The 21322-nt window shown below is 46.8% G+C and overlaps 1 protein-coding gene across 3 annotated transcripts in view; it reads left to right on the plus strand.

Moving 5' to 3' along the window:
* Window positions 1-21322, plus strand: part of LOC144782789 (inverted formin-2-like) — a 410221-nt gene that overhangs the window by 361886 nt on the left and 27013 nt on the right. For all 3 annotated transcript variants that reach the window (XM_078662079.1, XM_078662081.1, XM_078662080.1), the window contains one exon: window positions 18493-18657. In XM_078662079.1, the coding sequence (XP_078518205.1) occupies window positions 18493-18657 (165 nt within the window). The remainder of the gene's footprint in view (window positions 1-18492; window positions 18658-21322) is intronic.

The following is a 21322-nucleotide window of genomic DNA, read 5'->3' on the forward strand; positions in this document are numbered from 1 at the left end:
CTTGCATTACCTTCAAATCCTCCCAAGTATCCACTGTTTCTAACATCATGTTTAATTCTGTCTTTTCCTGAATCCCACCTACTTCCACCTCCGTGAAAGACTATCCGTGCTCCGCGCAGTAACGGGCAACTTCGTCTGCATATCTGTTACCTTGCGACACAAAATCTGTATTTTTGGTGTGGGCTATACATTTAACTATTGCTATTGCATCCGGACCTTGTAATGCTTCTAACAGCAGTCGCACAAATTCCCCATTTCTGATGGGCGAACCAGAGGAGGTCATGTAACCCCTCTGAGACCACAATTGCCCGAAATCATGAACTACAACGAAACCATATTGGCTATCGGTATAAATGGTGACTCTAATTTTTCTACCTGCTATGCAGGCACGGGTCAATGCAATGATTTCTGCTACCTGTGCGGAGTGTACTCGTTCCAGGCAAGCGGCTTCCACAACTCCAGTAATGGTGCAAACAGCATAAGCTGCTCTCAACCGACCAGTATCGTCTCTCAAACATGAGCCATCAACAAAGAAAATTTCATCGGGGTCAATCAACGGCTCATCCACAATATCTGGTCTGGGCTTCGTGCATAGTTCAGTCACATCAAGGCAATCGTGATCTTCATAGTCTTCGCCTTCTATATCATTAGGAAGTGGCATCAGTGTAGCAGGATTCAAAACAGAGCACCTCTTAAGGGTCACGTTTTCCGCAGCAAGAATAACTTGCTCGTAACGCGTGAGCCTACTGTTGGTCATGTGCTGTGTCTTGGTACTGGTCATTAACAATTCCACAGAATGCGGTACATACACCACTAACTGGTGTCCCATCACTATATTCTCACAACGTTCAATGCTGACACCTGTTGCAGCAACGGATTTGAGACATCCGGGCAACGCTGCGGCTACCGGATCTAAAGTAGCCAAGAAATATGCAACTGGTCTACGGGCATTTCTATGAGTTTGTACTAACACTGACAAAGCACAACCTTCTCTTTCGCAGCAGTAAAGTGAAAATGGTTTCTCATAGTCTGGCATCCCCAAAGCCGGAGCACGACACAGGTCCTCTCTCAGCTGTAGGAACGACATCAAACACTCTCTGTCCCATGGTACCGGATCACTCACCTCCTTGTGCGTCAGTTTCTGTAAGGGTTTTGCTTTAGTGAAAAGTTAGCTATCCACTGTCGGCAATAACCAACCATTCCTAGGAACATCCTGACTTCTCTCAGTGTTGTAGGCGCGTTCATTTTCATTATCACCTCTATCCTATCTGGTGACACTTTGCGCTTTCCCTTTTCTATCCGATGACCCAAGTACTGTACTTCGGTCAGACAGTACTGCAATTTGTTTGGAGATACCTTGTGTCCATTTTCAGCTAGATGGTTCAGCAAGGCAATGGTATCTGTCTTACAAGCTTCTTCTGTTCCTGACGCAACAAGTAGGTCGTCTATGTACTGGACCAGAACTGAGTTCTGTGGCAGTACTAGACTTTCAAGATTTTTCTTCAGTATCTGATTGAAAATTGATGGGCTATCTGTAAACCCTTGTGGAATACGACACCATGTTAAAACGCGATTTTCCCTTTTAAAAGCGAAAAGGTACTGGCTCTCTTCATCTAATGGGATTGAAAAGAAAGCCTGACAAAGATCTATCACTGTGAACCACTCAGCTTGGAATGGTATCTGAAACAATATCACTGATGGATTCGGTACCACTGGACAACATGAAACAACAATGTTATTAATTGTTCGAAGATCCTGTGCTATTCTAAATTTCCCACTAGGCTTCTGCAAACCCATAATCGGGGAGTTACATGGACTACCCACGATTTCCTTCAATATTCCCTGTTGAATCATCGAGTCAATCACAGGTTTTATTCCTGCTATCGTCTCCTGGGACAATTTGTATTGAGGAGTTCTTGGATAATCGACATTTGGTTTCACCATGATCTTTACTGGTTCTACACCTTTGATCAATCCTATCTCTTCTCCAGTAAAATCCCATACCTCTGCAGATACTGCATCACGTAAGTCTCAAGGAAGGTCCTCCACAGTCAGAGTAGGATACAGTTCTATGCATGTTCTCGAATTTGTAACTTTAAAGGTAGCATCATCGTCTGTAGTCTGTACCTCCCCTCCCTGTGGTGTGCAGTATATAGTGCAGTTCAGTTTGCACAATAAGTCCCTTCCTAACAGACACACAGGACTAGAATCACATACTACAAACTGATGTTCATTGGTGTAGTTTCTATTTTCACTGACACTGGTTCCGTCAAAGGGCTAGTCATTCTCCTGTTTGCGACTCCTACCACTTGAATTGTTTCCCCCGACATCGGTAGATCTGGTACCACTGCTGATCTCAGAGTTGATTGAGTAGCTCCAGTATCCACTCAGAATGTTGTAGGACACCCTGCCACTTCAGCCTCGACAAACGGTCCTCTTTGATCCACCTCTAGAACTGCCCCGAGGGTACAGTCCTCTTCTCTGCTTACACGTTGTCCTGTCAATGGATCAATGTAATAACATTTTTCTTCATCTATAAAAAGAGGCATTTGTCTATAGACATTTCCTCCTGTCGCAATCTTTGGTGGCTGCGGAAACTGAGCTCGTGGAGCCGAAGTCCCCCCTTTGGCCACATTACTTCTTGTCACTGTCACCCTTTGGACTGGAACTTCCTGAACTTCCTCTTCTACCTCTAATTCTCCGTTTTCAGGGTTATAGGGACACTCGCGTCTCCAATGTCCCACCTGGTGACACTGGTGGCACTTTGTCGTTTTCTTCAACGTAGCAATGTCTATTCTAGGTCTCGAGTTTTCCTCGCTGTCTTTATTCTGATTACTCGATTTCCGTCCCATTGTCCCTGTTCCCTGCTGCTGTCCACCCTTTCCAGCTGACTGCATCTGCACCATCATGAGCTTTTCCTTTAATTTCTTTGCTTTGGAATCTATTTCATCACTGCAATACCTTGCGTACCTCAAAATCTCATCCAATGGTTTGTTTTGCCAACAAATTAAATGTTGCTGAATCATCAAACAAATATCAGGTCTCAACCCCAAAACAAACTTTGATACAAACTGTCCTATATCCTTGGGATCCATTACATCTAGTCCACTGTATTGTTTGAATGCTTTCAGCAATCGCTCATAATACTCATGAACCGTCTCCTTGGGTTCCTGCCTTGTTCGGTCTATCTTCACCCAATCTATATCTTGTGGTGGCACCTTCTCTTTCAGCCATGTCATCACCCTTTCATATTTTAACATTACACTTTCTGACGGTCCATTAGTAAGAGCATCCCTCTCTGGTTCTGCAGTTGGCCAGTCGACACTAACCTTGCATGTTGTCCACAAGTCCCCTGGAACCACAATGTCAAACAAAGTTTTCAAATCAATCCACAATACCTTTGAAATCTTGACAAACCTCTCTACCTGCTTGTACCACTCTACAGGGTTCTCTCTTAACTTTGGAAATGAGTTGGTAAATGCGGCCAAATCTCCTCTACTCCAGGGCACATGTACATAATTCCCATTTGCTATTTCTCGCAAAGGGAATGCCCCCATCTGCATTAGCCTTCCCTCTGGAGACATCGCATTCACGCTCCGTCTAACAGTTCCCTTTCTGGACCATCTCTCTTCCCATTTGTCCAGATCTCTCCATGCTCGTATTCCTGTGATCAGTTCCCTTATGTGTGTTTTTAATCCTGTAGTTCTCTTCTCATCCAAGTCCTGGTCTGAATACTGCAACCTATGGTTACCCTGCAGTGTCTTTGTTCTGGACAAATCTACCATATATTTTTCTGCTAGTTCAGACAGTTTCTCATGAGCTGCTCTTGCCTTTCGAGTGATATCCTTAGCTATAAACAGTAGCTCATCTTGCTCGTACGTCTCAATCCTTTCTATTTGCAACGTACCATCTATTATATCTTCCAGATCAGATCTTAAGCTGGACACATCGAGTCTTTTAGCTTTCACCACAGCTTTCAGTACGCCATCTCTAGAGGGTCCATTTACATCTCTCCCATCACAGCTCTGAGTCCTACGTCTGGGCTCAGGCGTGTTATGGGGAGTCCTCCCTTGCTCCCATCTCTCTAGGTCCCATGCAGTTCCATCCTCTCTGGGTGTATGGTGAAACACTTTTCTTGGACCTTGGTCAGCGGACTCGATAATTCTCGCTTCGGTGCTTACTCTAATCAGAGATCACACTCTGCAACTCTGGGCATTAGCTTGCCTAATCTCCACAACGGCCCCACCAATTCCGGGGATGCCTGGCTCCACCTTGGGGACTCCCAGCAGGGACCATCCCACAGGGAAAGCCAGGACGGGTTCCCCAGAGTTATACAGCGCCGGGACGCCCCGTTGCTGGGGCAGCTGTGCGCTTTACAAGTATACTACATTTACATTTACATTTACGTTTACATCTCCCATAGTCCCAGAATGTCCATCCTGCCTGGTTCCCCTAGGTGCATGGCAAGACATTTCATTATTCCCCATTCCTCCACAATTTGGCGGTGACCTCTGATCCCTCGACTCATGGCAAGATCCCTCGCTGTTCCCTGTGTTCCCATGATTCCAGTGCTGTACGTTTTCCTCAGGTGCGTGGTGAGTGCACCTAAACCTGTCTCTGTACTCTCGTGTCCTTTGGTCTCCCTCACTTTGCATGAGACGAGACATCTCTCCACATCCGGTACTTCTCTCTCTTCGCTCCTGCCCATTTCCTCCATCACTGTATCGTATAACTCCTCTACCCTCCTGACTTTTACCATCCCACTCCTGACTGCTTGCGCTAGCCCCGCAGTGAGACAATGTCTCTTTTCCTCGATTTCCCCATTCTGCTTCCTCTCTTGACCTGTTGTTCGGTGCTTCTGTGGACCCATCCCATTCTCTCAAGTCAACCCTCAACTCTTTATAGGATTTCGGCCGTGGTCCCCTCAGGTCCATCGGTCCTCTCTGACCCCCCTGCTCTGTTACGGGATCCCCTGCTGAATCTAATGGGGTGCTCCACGTTATCGGTCCTGGCAATTGCCTCCAGGCATTTGTCGTGTTATTCCTCCTTTCCATCTCGACTCTTTCCCAGTCTAACTGTACCTGTTCTCCCTCTTTACCCTTCTCTGGGTGATAAATCGACCGTATAGGACCTATGGTAACGGGCACTTGAAGAGCATCCGGCAATTCATAAGACTCAACCCTCTCTGTTGCTGGCGTCTTCTGTACCACAACCCTTCCGACTACACTCTGTATGGTACTATGTTGGGGTGACCCTTCATCTTTGGTAGGTACCCAATCCGCTAAAGGGAGTGGCCTATACCCTTCTATGCCAACTCTGTCTTCCCTTGGGAGCTCCGTGCCTCCCGTCTCCCGATTGTCCGGAGGTGGTCTATCCATCAACAACCTATTTATTACATTGTCTTCCGACTCGCTCTCCTCATCCTCCTCCATGAGCCTCTTTTCTCCTGCAACCTCTCTCACTGTGTACAACTTATCCACTTCAATTGTCTGTACCCTCCATCTCTTGGTGTCCGCATCCCATTGGGCATCTCGCACTGCCCTTACTGATCGCCTCACCCTTTCTTGGCGCCTGTTCAGATTCCTGTCGTGCGCCGCCCTAATCCATGCGTTAAGGGCCTCAAACTGTGTTGTCTTGGCGAAGGTTCCATTGAGGACATAATTGCTTTCAGCCGATGTAACACTTCTAACCTAAACGTTCCATACTTCGGAAACGTCAGTTCCTCATTCCCTTCCGAAATCTTGCTCCATTCACTAATCCACAGTATAGTATGCAAACCAACATTCGTTGCCATATAGTAAGCTGGTGTACCCTCTGGCGGTGCCTCTTCCCCATAATAAGAATTTCTTCTTTTTCTCTTAAAAATCCCCCTCAAACATTTAAAACACTTCATGTTCAAAACCTACAAAATTTCTATTTTCTCCGCGTTCGCTGACTTCCTGATGATAATCCACGAATCTCAGCGTGGTTTTCGCTAACTGGCCTATCGGAGCGCGGCTTCTCACTGACGTCACACCAACCGCCCTACCAGCGCGGCTCTAGCTGACGTCTCACCAACCGCCCTATCACAGCACGGCTCTATCTGACGTCACTCTCCCCCTTTCGCAGCAGTTCCCCTCCCCTCTCTGCTTGTCTCCGCGGTCATGCATGCGTCCCATTCATACTCCGAAAAATGATTACTTCCGTCCAAGCGATCACTTTCCTTGACTGTACGTCCACAGTCTAACTGTAATTGTCACCTTAACCGACGAAATGTCTTTCCGTGTACGTCCAGACAATCGCCTTCTCTGATAGGTTACTTACACAGGTAACTTTCGACCTGCGTCCGTTACCCAGACTCTCACTCTTGCATTCCCCCTATCTCGGTCCTGCGGCGGTCAATGGTACCTCATGACCTCCTTACTCTGGTCGACAACTACTCTGGATGTTCGATACACCCGAACCACTTAAGCTCTACCTCGAACTTAAGATTTTCACCAGTTCACCCGTTTACCAGGTTACCAGTTTACCACGTTGCGCGCGCTCACAACCTTCTCTCATTCTCACTACAGGCATTCAACTTCGCATGACATTACAATACAGGTACAACACAAAACACTGCAATCTGTCCACGCATGACACTTGTTATACTCACTCTCATCCGATTCTGCTGCTTCTCTCGCACCGTCAGCACCTTCTTCGGCACTCGATTCTTCCGCTGCTCATCTCTCGATCTCTAGGGACCTTGGGATAATCTAACCTAGTCTAGATCACCTTCCTCAAGAAGATAACCATCCTCACTCTGCTACCAACTGTTATCGCGGGATTTCTGGTCTACCGTTATTATTCCAGATCCCAATTCAGGTCGACTAAATCGTTGGTACCTGTCATTGAGTAAAAGGCAATCTACTACTAGGTCAATCAAATAAGAACTTACTCCACTCTGAATAACCACTTACTACAAATAAGTTTTAAAGTTTATTATAAAGCCAAAGTTATCTGGAGATACAAACATCTCCGAATAAGATTCAAAAGATATACGGGAATCAATACAAACAAGAATTCTCTAAATGCTCTTAGTCGGCAGAATGATATCACTAAAACAAATTCAAAAAGCATTAAAGTTGCCAACATAGACACAAGCTGTAGCTTATGGGTCATTTACAGAAAGGAAAAGTTCAGGTTAGACTGTCCCTACACTAGACTAAGTGACATCCCTACTTAACAAGATCTTTACCTAAAAAGGTGTCAGCCGTGGTGACTTCCAAAGAAGATCACACACTTCCCTTAGTCCTCTGATGTAAATCGATCTCTTCAGTAAAACTATCTGCCTACCCATCCGCTCTCTTAGGCTCCTTAGACCATCTGCTCTAATTCCACCCCGGGGTGCTGTCCCTAATACAAAATCACATTTCCAATAGAAACGCCCTTAGAGACGCCCCTCACGTGGTGTTGGTTCTGGCGGCAATTTCCATGCTGGTACTCCTCTGGGTCCATCGTTAGCGTTGACCTTGCTTCCCAGGCTCTTCTCCTGCTGGACGGTACCCCCCCAGGAAATTCCTGAAGCCTCCTACAGGTCTGTGCCAGGCTTCTCTGAACAAAGCCCATTCATCACTTTCCTGATTAAACCCCCTCGCACCTGCAAACAGACACTTTCTCTGTGGGCCCCAAATTCCGGCCTCCACCATATCTCCTAAGTCGTAAACCATGTAACAGGCTCTGTGTCTTGTGCTTTGCTTGACCTTTCTCTAACGAACCCATGCAGATCAAACGAAATGACTTTATCTATTCAGGCCTACTAGAATTACATGAAACAGGCCTCTGCACTCTGCAAACATTTCAATTTCTTTAGTTTAAACAGTATTCTAACTATAACACATTGATTAAATGAAACACTTATATTTCAGTTCTATGATCAATAATACTTTGCATTACAACAACATTAGATCCATATTGTGTGGAAATGCATCAGCTACTTGTATTCTCTGTGAACTGCCATGTGGCCTACACATTTCTACGTTTAGCAGAATTACATTTTCCCTTACAGCAGCCACATAACATGGGATTTCAGCATCATTCTAACATCACTACACAATTCTATATTAGCTTTTCACACTGGTATATGTATTATTATTCTAATTAAACACTCATATATACTGCCACTCTATATATTTCTCACTCTTATATAATTTCTACTAGGCTGATGCAACGTGCTTGTAAATATGGTGCACTTCTACATTTTTTCTTAAATTGCGCTCTCACTGTCCTACTTGAGTATTAAATTCAGGAAATAGCATGCTTAAGGAAGGTCCCACAAAAACAATGCTTATTTAGGTCTGCCCATGTAATCCGCCTTGTCAAGGCTAAGACCCTGAGAGAGCCTTTTGAGTCACCTTTTTGAAAGGAAAGGACGCAATCACCAAGTAACCACAGTTAATGTAATAATGCTGCTGAAAGGTGGCAAATGCCTTCTTAATAGGGTTCTAAACAGGGCAGGAAAAATCTAAAAAGGGGGGGGGAATTGGCAGCTTCCTATATGTTGATGGTAGATTATTATTATTTTTTTTTTTTTTAATTCTTTTTATTGTTGCATCAGTAGTATCACCGCTAAGGAAAAAGGTAGACAGACGGTAGGGTGTCAACATTCCGCCCTATCCGCCAGGAACGCAACTTTTCTCAGTAGTTACATCATATCATACCCTGCAGTAATAGCTTCGTATTCAAACTAGCAAGAGTAAGAACAAGTAAACCAAAACCCAACAGAATCCCCGGAACAGCCGCCCGCCAACCCTCCACACCCCCCCCACCCCTTGGTCCCCACCCTCTCTCGACGTGTCTCATCCGACAATCACGCACACAAGAACAGGTATTAATGTAGTCACATAACACTCAGGAGTCCCCACTGTGCACACCATCTCATCCAGGTGTTCCCCTCCCACATTTTACTAGTCCACAGGGTCTCAATCTAGCCCATGGAATTGTCTCCATTTAGCCCATATTTTCCTGAATTTTTTGGGGCAGCCCCGTGCACGATAAGTAACTCTCTCCGCCGCCATGTACAGATCCAACCCCCTCCGCCATTCTTCCATGTTCGGTTTTTCGGGCGCTCCCCAGCATCTTGCGATGTCTCTTTTTGCCACTACTAAGGCCAGTACCAGAAAGATAGTCAAGGGGCGGGGCAGGTCTACATCTGTGATCGTACCCAACAATGCCAGTCTAGGGTCACGTGGTAAGGCCACCTCCAATACATCCTCCAGTTCCCGGAACACCTCCTCCCAGTATTCTTGAATTATATCACACCCCCACAGTGTATGGAAGAAATCACCTGTGTGTCGATGGCATCTAAGGCATGTTGTGTCTGGTATCCTACCCATTTTAAAGAGTCGTACCCTGTCAAAGTAAGATCTGTGCAGTATTTTAAATTGTATGAGGCGGAGTCTGGACTTAATAGCTACCTCACGGGGGTGCATGAGGGCGAGTTCCCAGTCTAGATCCTCCATGTCCCCCATATCCGCCTCCCATCTATCTCGTAGGGCTTGCAGGTCACCCAGCATATTGTTGGTTAGAGTCTTATACGTTAGGGATATCGCCCCACCCTGTATCTGTTCCTGCAGCAGTCTACCCTCCAGTGGTGCGTACTCTGGGAGATCTGCCAGTACAATGTTTTGTGCGCTCCAGGCATGTTTCAGTTGTAAATATTTGTAGTACTGAGTGTTGTGTAGGCCAAATTCTGCTCTGAGTGCCGGAAAGGTCTTTAATTCCCCTTTTGCAATCACGTCCCCTACCGTGGAGATGCCTATGTCATCCCACCTCCTAAAACCTTTCAGTTTATTCAGTTCTCCTAGCCACTTGCAGTACCACAGTGGTGTCTGACGAGTGATCCTCTTGTCCCAACCCATTCTTTTCGTTGCCCTACGCCACGCTGTCAACGTTATCTTAGTGGCGGGAAGGAAGTGCTGGCCTACCGCTTCCCCATAGAGGTAATGCAATATAGATTTGCGTGACCATTGAGACCTTTCCAGCGCATAGGTGGGGTGATCGGCCGCCGCATGGAGCCACTCGTTGATCGGGGCGAGGTGTTCCGCCCAATAATACGCCTCCAGGTTGGGAAGCGAGATACCCCCGCTATATTGGTGGCGCTGCAACGTGGTGAGGGCCACACGAGGTTGTTTTCCCAGCCACAGGAAGGCGCGCAGGTCCGCATGAATTTTAGTCAGAGTCGCCAATGGCAGGGGATAATACTCATTCTGGAGTGCATAGAGAAACTTGGGTAGTAGGACCATTTTATATAGTGCGGCACGGCCCAATAGGGTGAGCGGGAGTTGCCTCCATCTGTCCATTTCTGACCTTGCTTCTACCATTATCCTAGCCACGTTTGCAGTGTAGGAGCGTGTCCTATCTAGCGTTATATATACGCCCAGGTATTGGAAGCCGTCTGTCGTATGAATAAGCTGTCTCGGAAGGCACTCATGACGCTCCTTGCCTTGTGGGTCATAAAGGACCGATTTGTGCCAATTGATCGTGTGTCCCGCCCTCGCCCCGAATTCGCCTAGCTCCCCGAACAGTGCTGGAATTGTCCTGCTTGGGTCGGTCACGAACAATAGTACGTCATCGGCATACAAAGATATTTTTTCCTGTGTGCCGTCAATAGTATCCCACCTAAAACCTCCGATATCCTGATTCTGTCTAATCCGTGTCGCTAAAATCTCAATCGTAAGGGTAAACAGGAGGGGGGATAATGGGCAGCCCTGGCGCATACCCCTACCAATGGGGAACTCACGGGACAGCCTTCCATTGATCCGCACTCTCGCCTTCGGGTTGGAGTACAGGAGCCGGACCCACTGCATGTATTTGGGACCAATCCCAAAACGTCGGAGGGTCTCCATCAGAAAGGGCCAGTGGACTGCATCAAATGCCTTCTCCGCGTCCAATGAGAGGAACCAGTGGGGTTCACTTCTCTCACGGACCTCCTGTAGCCAGTTGTGAGTGCGACGGAGATTCAATTTGGTCGCCCTATCCGGAAGGAAACCGGACTGGTCCATATGCACCAACTCCGTGATTACCTGTCGCAACCGTCGAGCCAGGATAGTGGCCAGTACTTTCGTCTCCGTATTTAGGAGGGAGATTGGGCGGTAGGAGGAGCAGTCGTTTTTGGGTTTGCCCTCTTTGTAGATTGGGATAATAGTGGCCAAGACCAGGTCCGGAGGAAAACTCCCTGCATGGTATGCGTCCGTGAAGAGGTTCTTCACGTGTCGTTGCAACAGATCCGCCGTACGTTTAAAAAAATTCTGCCGGGAAGCCATTGGGCCCGGGAGTCTTCCCCGGTTTCAACGCCGTCACAGCTTCAGAGATTTCGTCCAGCGTCAGATCCGCCTCCAGGGCTGCAGTAGCCTCCGCGGATAACGTCGGCAACTCCATACCACTTAAGTAGCGATGGGCGTCCTCACAGTCGCCCAGGTCCCTAGCTCTGTAGAAGTCCTCGTAATAGGTCGCGAAGGCCTCGGCTATGTCCCTATCCGTGTTAACCTGCCTGTTCCCCGGTAACGAGATCATATCCACCCATCTCGCCGCAGTTTCCCTCCTACTCAGCCAGGCTAAAAGTTTGCCCGACTTGTCACCGACATCATACAGTCGATGCAACGTCGCCAGTGCCTGAGTGCGCGCCTCATCCGTGACTAATTCCCTGTAACGTCTCTGTGCGTCAATCAATTTCCTGAGGCGGGCCTCTCCCTTCTGTTGGTGATACTCCGTTTCTAAATTTAAAATGGAGACCTCTTCACTCTCTACCTGACCCTGGCGCGACCTCCTAGCTTCTCCCAGCCTAGTTTGAATGCGGTCTCTCAGGACTGGTTTCATAGCCTCCCAGAGGGTAACACCAGAGTCCACCGAACCCTCATTTTCGGCCATGTACACCCGTATGTCTGCACGCACGCCCTTAAGTATTTCCGGGGTTTGGATGTCCCATGCCGCTAATCGCCATTGTGACTGCCTCACCCCTCTGTCTCGTCCCACCTGCACTAATAGGGGGGAGTGGTCGGAGATCCCCCGCGCCTTGTACTCTGCCAGGTCTCCAACCGTGATATCCTGCCTAGACATAAAAACATAATCCAACCTGGAGAAGACCTTGTGTGCCCCGGAGTAAAAGGAATAGGCTACTTGTGTTGGATGGAGCCAACGCCATACGTCGGTGAGGCCGAGGGTCTTCATCTGCCGGGCCAGGGCAGTTGTGGATCCCAGTGGGTGTGAAGTCCCCGACCTATCTTGTGTGGTGCACATGACATCATTAAAGTCCCCCCCCATTACTTGAGTTGTGTCAGCCGTGTCCAGTAGGATATTAGCAACCGCCTTCAGTGTGGGAGCCTGTAGCTTGGGTGGAGCGTACACTGATATGATCGTGAACCTACGTCTTTTCCACAACCCCTGGACTCCCGCATATGTGCCCTGAGGGTCTAGCCAAGTGCGTGTAATCGTGAACGGCGCCGATTTTTTTATAAGGATCGCCACCCCCCTGGAGTCTGCCGTGTATCCCGCATGTGCCAGGACAGTATATCTTCCCCGCGCAATAAATGCGCACTGGTTCCCTCTAAGGTGCGTTTCCTGGAGTAGGATGACGTCTGGTGTCAGTCGTCTGAGGTACGCATTAACTAAACCTCTCTTAATTTTCGACCCCAGGCCGTTCACATTCCAGCTTAGCACCGTGAACCCTGTGTCACCCGTGGGTGTAGCGTCTAGTGTACTTGCCATTGTGTTGCTCTGAACCTTCCCTGGGTGGGACCGTGACTTAGGGATGTCATCAACTGTGGGCTGGCGTGTCTCTGCTGTTCCTGAACGGGTTCCCCCCTCCCCCCCATAACCTTTGTAGACCCCAACCGGGGGAAAAAATTCTCCCGGACTCGTTGCTGCTGTAGTTTGACAAACTTCCCCCCTCCCTCCCCAACACTCTCAACAACCCCAACGTGGGGTAACATGGTAGCAAAACCCCAATCCGCTCCCCCCACCCCACCTCCCTCCCCTTCCAGTTGCATCCCCATCCGGGTCTCAACTATCCATGGGAGTAGGCCTGTCGCCCTCCCACACATCCCACCCTCAATAAACCGCAATCAGTGCTAAAAGCACAAAGAACAGTACTAGGGGGGTGCCAACTTGCTTGCTCTGCCTCGCCGAGCCGTCATCTCTTCCCCTTCCCAGTGCAGCATAGTTCACGAATGTGAGTCTTGTGTGTCCATCTGTCCCTCACGACCTGTAGAGTCTTGCTCCAACTGCTGGATTTCTTTGGCCAGAGGGTGCAGCGAATCACTCCTGGCGTCATCCTCCTCCCCGTCGGATGCCCGGCCCTCCGATTCCTCCATTTCTTCTTCTTCAGAACGGATTCCATTTCGCAGGCTACCAGACCTCGAGCCTGCAACAGAGTCAGTACCCGGTGACGCGGACCTGCCTCGCCTCCTGCCCTGCTGGTCGCTTGTCCTGTATGGCGTTTGCGGTGTCTTGCGCTGTGTCTTCCGCAGTCTCCGTCGTTGCGGCTTCGGCCTCTCCCATTGCGGTTTGTCCCGTAGTGACCGGTCTAGCACTGCCCGGCCCGCCGCCTCCCTACTATTCAGGATAGGTCGCTCCTCCAGCCATTGCCACGCGTCGTCTGGGTGTGCAAAGAAGATGGATTTGTCCTGATAGATGACCTTAAGCTTGGCCGGGAAGAGGAGCATATACTGGATGTTGAGGGACCTCAGCTTTGCTTTTACAGCGTCAAAGGAGCGGCGTTGTTTAGAAACTTCTTGGCTGTAATCCGGGAAGATCATTATGGTGGTGTTTTCAAAGCGGATCTCGCCCAGTGTCCTGGCTTCACGCAATATCAGATCTCGATCGGCAAAGTTCAGAAACCGGGCTATGACCGGTCGTGGTCTCGCCCCCTCCGGTGGTTTGGCCAGGAGCGCCCTGTGCGCCCTTTCTATGAGAAAACACGGGGAAAACCGCGCCGTAGGGAAGGTCTTTTTGAGCCAGTCGAGAAGGAAGGCGACCATACTCCTTTCCTCAACCCCTTCTCTAAAGCCCACGAATCTCAGGTTATTCCGCCTTGACCTGTTTTCGGCATCATCCACCTTCCACAAAAGTTGACGGTGTGAGGCCTGGAGCTCTGCCATGTCCTTCCTCAGCTCAGAGACCGACTTCTCATTTTCCGTCAACCTCGTCTCGGTCTCAGAGACCCTGTCGGTCAAGTTTCGAAAGTCCTGGCGCAGCAGCATAACCTCGGACCCGACCTCCCCGATTTTGGTTTCCAAGGCCGCTCGTGAAGCTTGGATGTCCGTTCTAGACGCCCGTATGGCCTCCATCAGCACGTCCGTGTCATTGCGTGCGCCTGCTTGCATGGGCCGTTGCTCCACCGCTGGTCGCGGAGCCGCGAAATCATCTATTAGGCCCTGCCGCTTGGTCTTGGGTATCGGTGTATTCTTGCCCATAGCTGCGTTGTCAAGAGGCCAGGGGCTTCTGGGATGAACCTGCCTCCCTGCCTCCCTCCGCGGTATCGCTGGGCTTGGCCGTGCGCCGGGAACAGAGGCCGAGTCAAGTAGTGCCTCGAACACGCAATGCCCTTGGGTGGCCCCCAATTGATATCCTGAAAGTCTCTGGGCCAGGGGCCCGCGTACACTCCCTGTGCTCCTCACCGCCTCAGTCCCGGGCCGCCACTCAGAAGGGCAGTAGTGCGGCGCTGTGTACGGAGGGCTCGTGGTGACGCCCCGTCTCTACTGTTCCAGAGCGGGCCACCTGGTCACTAGGGCGGCAGGGACCAGCCCCCTCCCCCCCCGGCAGGCCTTCGCGGCCGACCGCGAGTCAAGCGCCGCTCCGCAGCACACAGTTAGCGTGCGGCCGCCATGTTGGTGAAGGCGGGCGCCGCTTCAGGGGCCGACCCCGGTCTTCTCGTCAGGCAGATACTGAGCTCCTCACCTCGGTGCAGGCCCCCCTTCCGCTCCGCTCCTGGGCCCGCAGCAGGTCACAGACTCCCTCCGGCCGCGGTAGCAGTGTGGGGGACCCCGCCGTCACAGTCCCGGAGCCTCCACGCCGGCCGCCATATTGGATAAGGCGGTCGGTGGTCGTTTCTATCCCGCCTCTAATGTCCGTCGGAGGTGGTATGCAGCCGTCCGCCCGGCCGCCAAGCATCCAGCGGAGCCTCCCCGGGCCTGCGGCAGCGTGGCGAGGGGGCCGCCGGTTCTCAATGAGCGCCTTTCTCTATCGGAGCACCGGGGCCGCCATCTCGCTCTCCTTGAGGCAGCAGAGCCTCCGTTTCACCCGGTGCCCTGGCAGGGATCGCCTTCGTTGCAGCTCTGCAATGAACCGTATCAGGTGCCCGGGCTTCAGCTCCCTGCTGCTGCGGCGTTCCTGGGTCTTGGGGGATCAGGTAAGTCGGATATTTAGGTGGCTCGGCCGGAGCTCTGTGCCGGCACGTCTAGTCGGCCATGCTGCTGGCCACGCCCCCGATGGTAGATTATTATTAATGTAGAGTTGGGTATTAAGGCACCCAGCTCCCCCTGCCATCAGGAAGAATCCAGGTGAAAATCCAGCAGTATCTCCAGCTACAAATGATCAAAAATCAGAATCAACGATCGTATCAAATGGGTGCTAAAAACAGAAGAGAATGAATGCATTGTGGTGCATCGATCACTTCCAGATGCCTCCTGATTTGACTTAAACAGGAAATACAAGGCTCTCCAAAAACAGTTACTGAGTACCCCTTTCAGATATGATGGTATGAGGTAACCTCTGAAGTTGAAAAAGGTCAGTCAAAAAACTATTTGCTATCTCTTACAGCTGTTGCTCACTTGGATTCAAGCCAAAATTAACCCATCTTTGAAAAAGTGAGTACATTAACCATTATGACATGATACCCTTAAGAGGATGGAAGGCCCATTGAAGTGATTGATAAATAAAACTACCAGGATTCAAATAGGAGTAGAAAAAATCCTAGCTCCTGGCCCAGCGGCTGGTTACTGCGGAGTATTTGTGGGCACGTAGACTCAGGACAGTTAATTTTCATATAATTATTGCTTTAGTATATGAGGTGACTTATGAAGCTGTTCCGTTGCATTTAAGTCCTGTGTTGTTGGCTCCTCTGGTTAATTTTGTGTTCTATCGCAATCATTTCTTCACTCATCTCAGATTTCTTTATTTCTTCTTATCCTGGTGTATTTCAATATCATTTGAAAATGTAGTGATTCTATACAATGTTGCATTATGTCTTACTTAAAAATGAATAAAGACTGATACAAAAATAACACATAATAAACAGATTTGTTAATGGGAGCAATCCGAATATAAAACTAAACCATCGTATAGGATTCAAGACAAGAGACTTTCAGAGGCTCCTCAATGAATCCATTAGCGTGTAAGCCAGCAGTAAATTTTGGCAAATGCCTTGGAATTGTTTTTAGCTTGTTGTGCACATTTCAAGACCTTGCAGGATCTGGCAGAGAGAGCGCTCCAGACCTACTGGTTTATTGACACTGTGACAAGCCTCCCAAGCATTCTGGCACCTTTACAACAATTACTGTTGATGGGGGCATGGTGCTTTCTGACTATGAAATACTGACTTTTAAAGGTTTTCAATTACTCTTAGCTTGTAAATACTTTTTAGGAAGCTCCCACTGCTGGTACCAGAATACTGGGGAAAGTCTTCTAGCTTTGCACAATAAAAGGGGTTTGCAGATTACGGACTATTAAGGACTGTGCTTCCATATCAACAATGGTGTAATATTGTTGGGCCCTCTTAATAAGTAACTTGGTGCCCTGGCTGGGACTAAACCAAATTTTGTTAATGTAACCGCAAGATTTCAACTTTGCTTTGAAAAAGGATTGTAGGAATCTAGATCATACAACTACGGGAAGAGTTGTGGCTGAACTCACACAAAGCTACTTTATATTAACTCCAGTGAGGTAAACCTGTTTCTATAGCTCATCCTTGGTAGCTTGGCACAAGCAACAATACTTTCCCCAGAGAAAATTGCAAGTGGCACAATGGACGACAACACTAATAACATGTCAGATGTGCATGATGATGCACATTTCAACCTAATGTAGTTATGTGTAAAATGTAATCATTACAACGACACCATAATCAAAATGATCCACTGTAGGGATCAAGAGTTTAAAAATAAAAAAAATCAATAGATAAATATAGTCTCATAAACACCCATGGTAGTTAATTGGGTATGGTTCACTGAGAACAAGACACTCTTCGAAACTCACAAATAAAGGAGGCAAGTTTGATACGTACTTTTTTTATCCTTGTCAAACGTTCAGGACTGAAAGCTAGGCATCCTGTGGTCTACTAGGCTGCTTCAAAATCGTGTTTCAGAAGATGTGTCTATAATTTGACAGCTCATAAAGATGTCTAGTGTGAGACCAATATGCACCACTAATGTGACTGCAGTGAAACTTGAAAGAGGCCTGTTCTTACTGATTTATTCACAGTTGTAGTGATTCAGTTCTGTCAATATATGTTCCTCACAGAAATATAGATGTTGATAAAGGCTGCTGCAGTAACTCTTGCAAGCTTTAGATAAGAAATCCATTGACTTCTGTCTTAAATCTGCAGTACTGTAGTTAAACTCTCTCCAGCAGTTTTGTCGTTTTTGTTTTTTTTGTGAATTTGCCAGTCATGTAGAATCAAGCTAACCATTCTCTTATAGATTAACTAATGTAAAAATAATTAAAAAGTCTCTTCCACCAAGTTTAAAATCAACAGGAGAAAGCGAAATAAATGAGTATGCCCTGATATCTGTTTTCGGTGACCTGACTTGGCAGATCATGTCCCTGGCTGATAAGCCCACCATTAGGGTAAAACTAGTTCTGGGTTGGTTGTGTTCCGGTTCAGGGACGACCTGGCTTGCTGGTTCAGGCTGAACTGTTCCGACTGGAGCAGGGTCAAGACTGATGTGTCCAAACTGAGTTGGAATGATGTGCAAATTAACTACTAATTGGAATGTGGCTCGAGTAATTGCCAGTGGCTGAGATTAATTCAAGCATTCCGTACATGGTTTTTGGCATACTTTAGTTAGCAGATTATGCAGCAGATGTGGTATTATGTGGCATATGCGACAAATGCACAATTATACAGAAAATACAATGCCAATAAAATTCATTAATTACAGAGTGCCTGGTTGCTGTACCATTAATTTTCTAACTATCCAGCTAAATTAATTTAGGTTTGCTGCAGATATACATGACACATTTTGGGGAAGACTGCTGCTGGTTTATTTGTTGATAAAAGTGAAGAATGGTGGCCACATTTGATCTAATTGCGCAAAGTTCCTCTTCCCACAGTGATTGCACCATGCATTAAGCATGATGAAAATAGTTCAGCAGCTTACACATACTTTTACAAAAATGGAGTGAAAGTGTTTCACATTTTCAAATAAAATGATGGGGAAACTTCGGTGGCAGGTGAAAGGGCTCTTAAAATACTAAACATATTATCCTGATTGAATGTGTGTTTGCGTCACAACACAAATCTGTTCATTTATATTTCAGGACTGCCTCAATTCATTAAGATCACTGGAAGGGGAGTTGGAAGACATTGGCAAAAAGAAAGCAAGGCTTGCGCTATACCTATGTGAAGACGTAAACAGATTGTCGCTAGAAGATACCTTTGCCACAATAAAAACTTTCAGGGATGCTGTCCTTAAAGCTCAGAAGGTCTGTATTTAAAGGTTGCTAGTGACTCCAGAATGAACAATTAAAACTTGTTGCCAAGCAGGATGGAGTTAAAATTCGGATCCAAGCTGTAGAGCATAGCCTATCAGAGCCACTGTTTGGTCTGATTCCAGGGGTTCTAAAATGTAAAATGTTTTTTTTTTCAAAAAAGTACCACTAACGGCTGATGTTTTTTCCAAAATTATGTGTTGTATTGGATAGCATCTGCTAAATTGAATTTTGCTGTTCCTTTTTCAGCTTCCACCAGTAGGTGATACCTTGTAGGACTGCAGCCCCCCCTATTCCCATGTTGGTCTTTTGAAGTGTTTTTCATAATTTTACTCCAATATTATCCTACTCAGTTGTTTTGGCTGCACCGTCGTGCATGAGTCACCGACAGGAAGTTCAAGATGGCCCAGAGACTTGATAGTCTTTTAACAATTTAGAAATAAAAGTTGGCCAAATGAGCTCTGTAATTTCTCCTTGGGATCTCCTTGTGGTGGTGTAGTCTAGGCCCCAGTCTTAAACGTGAAAAGTACTGGATTGCAGGATACAGCAAATGCAATTGAAGTCTGTAAAAAAATACAATCTTTGGCTAAAAATGTGGATATAATTGTAAAAATGCATTTTCTAAATTTCACTCAAACGTCAAGGATATTGGAATAAGAGTAATCCACAGAAAAATTATTGTAGCCATTTAATTAGAGAAAAGGAAGAAAAATTCTCGTTGTTAATCTATTTCTATTTTTATTTTACTAAACCGTCAAGTCACTCATTGAACCCAGTTCAAGATCCCCTGAAACTAGGTAAGACAGCAGTATTGGCATGACTTTTTGGGAAAAGTCGTTTTGGCTATACTGTGGCTCAGCAAGTCCAGTTCTTTCTCTTTAGCTTGGCTAGAATCTATTGGGGGTGTCCCGACCGGCCTTTCAATGGTTCCGCTCGTTTCTTCGGAGCTGAAGTCAGGCAGTGGCTCTTCCTCCCCATCACTCCCAGGCTTGGGCTATTAACCAGAGAGTGTGACAGGGTTCTGCCATCAGCCCGATCCTGTTTAACAACTATATGGCTCCACTGATTAGAATTATTAAATCTCATATAGTGACCCTGGTCATCTACGCTGACGATACCCAGTTTTTTGTCTCCCTAGCTGGTAATCAAGAGCTTTCTTCGTTTCATGATTGCATGATCAAGATCAGTCACTGGCTTAGGTGTAACTCACTGAAGTTTAAAGTGGGTTAAGACAGAGCTACTCCAATGTACTACTCATAATGTCCCAGAAGCTCTTCCCTCCAATTTCTGTCCAGAGGTGTTTATGGGGGCTTTAGCACTTGTGAATACAGTTCAGAATCTGGGAGTTACCTTTGATCATAAGTTTAGCTTGGAAAGCCATGTAAATAAGATGAAGGCATAAAAGATTTCCCTCCAAATACTATGTTTTAAGGGTTTTTAAACTTTTTTTCTTGCTGTATTATTGAATATATCATATACAATCATGATACAGTTTTTAAGACAACTGATGTACAAAGGTTATGGTGTTGGGGTAGAACATAAACTACTATAATCTGTGTACCAAATTAGGAATTATGTCATTGGTTTTGGAATAACATTTTTAAACCAATCTTTATCCAAATATTATGTATGAATCTTATTCTCAGACATGACGGACAGTTTAAGGTTTTGGCTTTGGAAGTTTACTCTTGCTAAATTTTTTATAATTGGATTTTTGAAGTGTTATCTATGTAGACTAATGAATGTGACTGTATTATCGTTAAACAATGTATTGTACATCTTTTTAAATCTTTTAAATTGTCTTTTTGCAACTTTGATGGCCTACGGCCGAATAAAGCCTTGTAAGAGGAAGGCAGTGTGATTTGAGCTCCTGAAAAATCTTCGGAAAATGTTGCCAATGCATCAAATCCACCTCTAGAGCTTTGGTGGTTCCAACGTTGTGCTTAGCCGCCAGGACAATTGTAATGCTCTTCTTTTGAATGCACCAGATTATCTCTTGCATAGTTTGTCAAGGGTGCAGATTGAAGCAGCAAAACTTGCTCTGAACAGATCTCGGAGAGCCTCTGCTTTCCTGGCACTCGAGGGGCTACATTGGCTGCCACTTAAGCAAAGAATACAGTTCAAATCTCTTTGCCTGGCCTTCAAAGCCTTCCATGAGATAGGCACTGATCGTTTGCAAAGTAGATTGAAAAGATATTTTCCCAATAGACCACTTTGCTCTGCATCTGCAAATTTGTTTTGAGAGCATAATTTTATGAAATGTAGGCAAGGTTGCAGGACTTTTATGGTTCGAGCAGTTAAGCTCTGGAATTGTCTGCTTCCTGCCTTAAAAACAATTACTGACCTATTAAAAGTTAGGAAGGCAATTAAGACCTGGCTCTTTCCAAAGTAACAGGTGCAGAGCTGTGTCTCCCTAGAGCCTGGATTTATTTTCCGGCTTCTCTTGCTCTTTTTGCTTTCTGTATGTTCTCTAAGAAGATATGGCAAGCGGCAGGACACTAGCTGGTGACAGAGTGCTTTATAAAAGCAATAATTACATTTATTGCTGGACAAGGACCATAGTCAAGATGGTATTACAGGGTAAGAGATGTCCAGACATAGAAGATTGATCTGCTAAGGAAAGTTATTGTACCTTAAACTATGTGGGTTGAAAACCTGT

This window comes from Lissotriton helveticus, chromosome 9 (assembly GCF_964261635.1).
Source record: "Lissotriton helveticus chromosome 9, aLisHel1.1, whole genome shotgun sequence".
Lineage (NCBI taxonomy): Eukaryota > Metazoa > Chordata > Amphibia > Caudata > Salamandridae > Lissotriton > Lissotriton helveticus.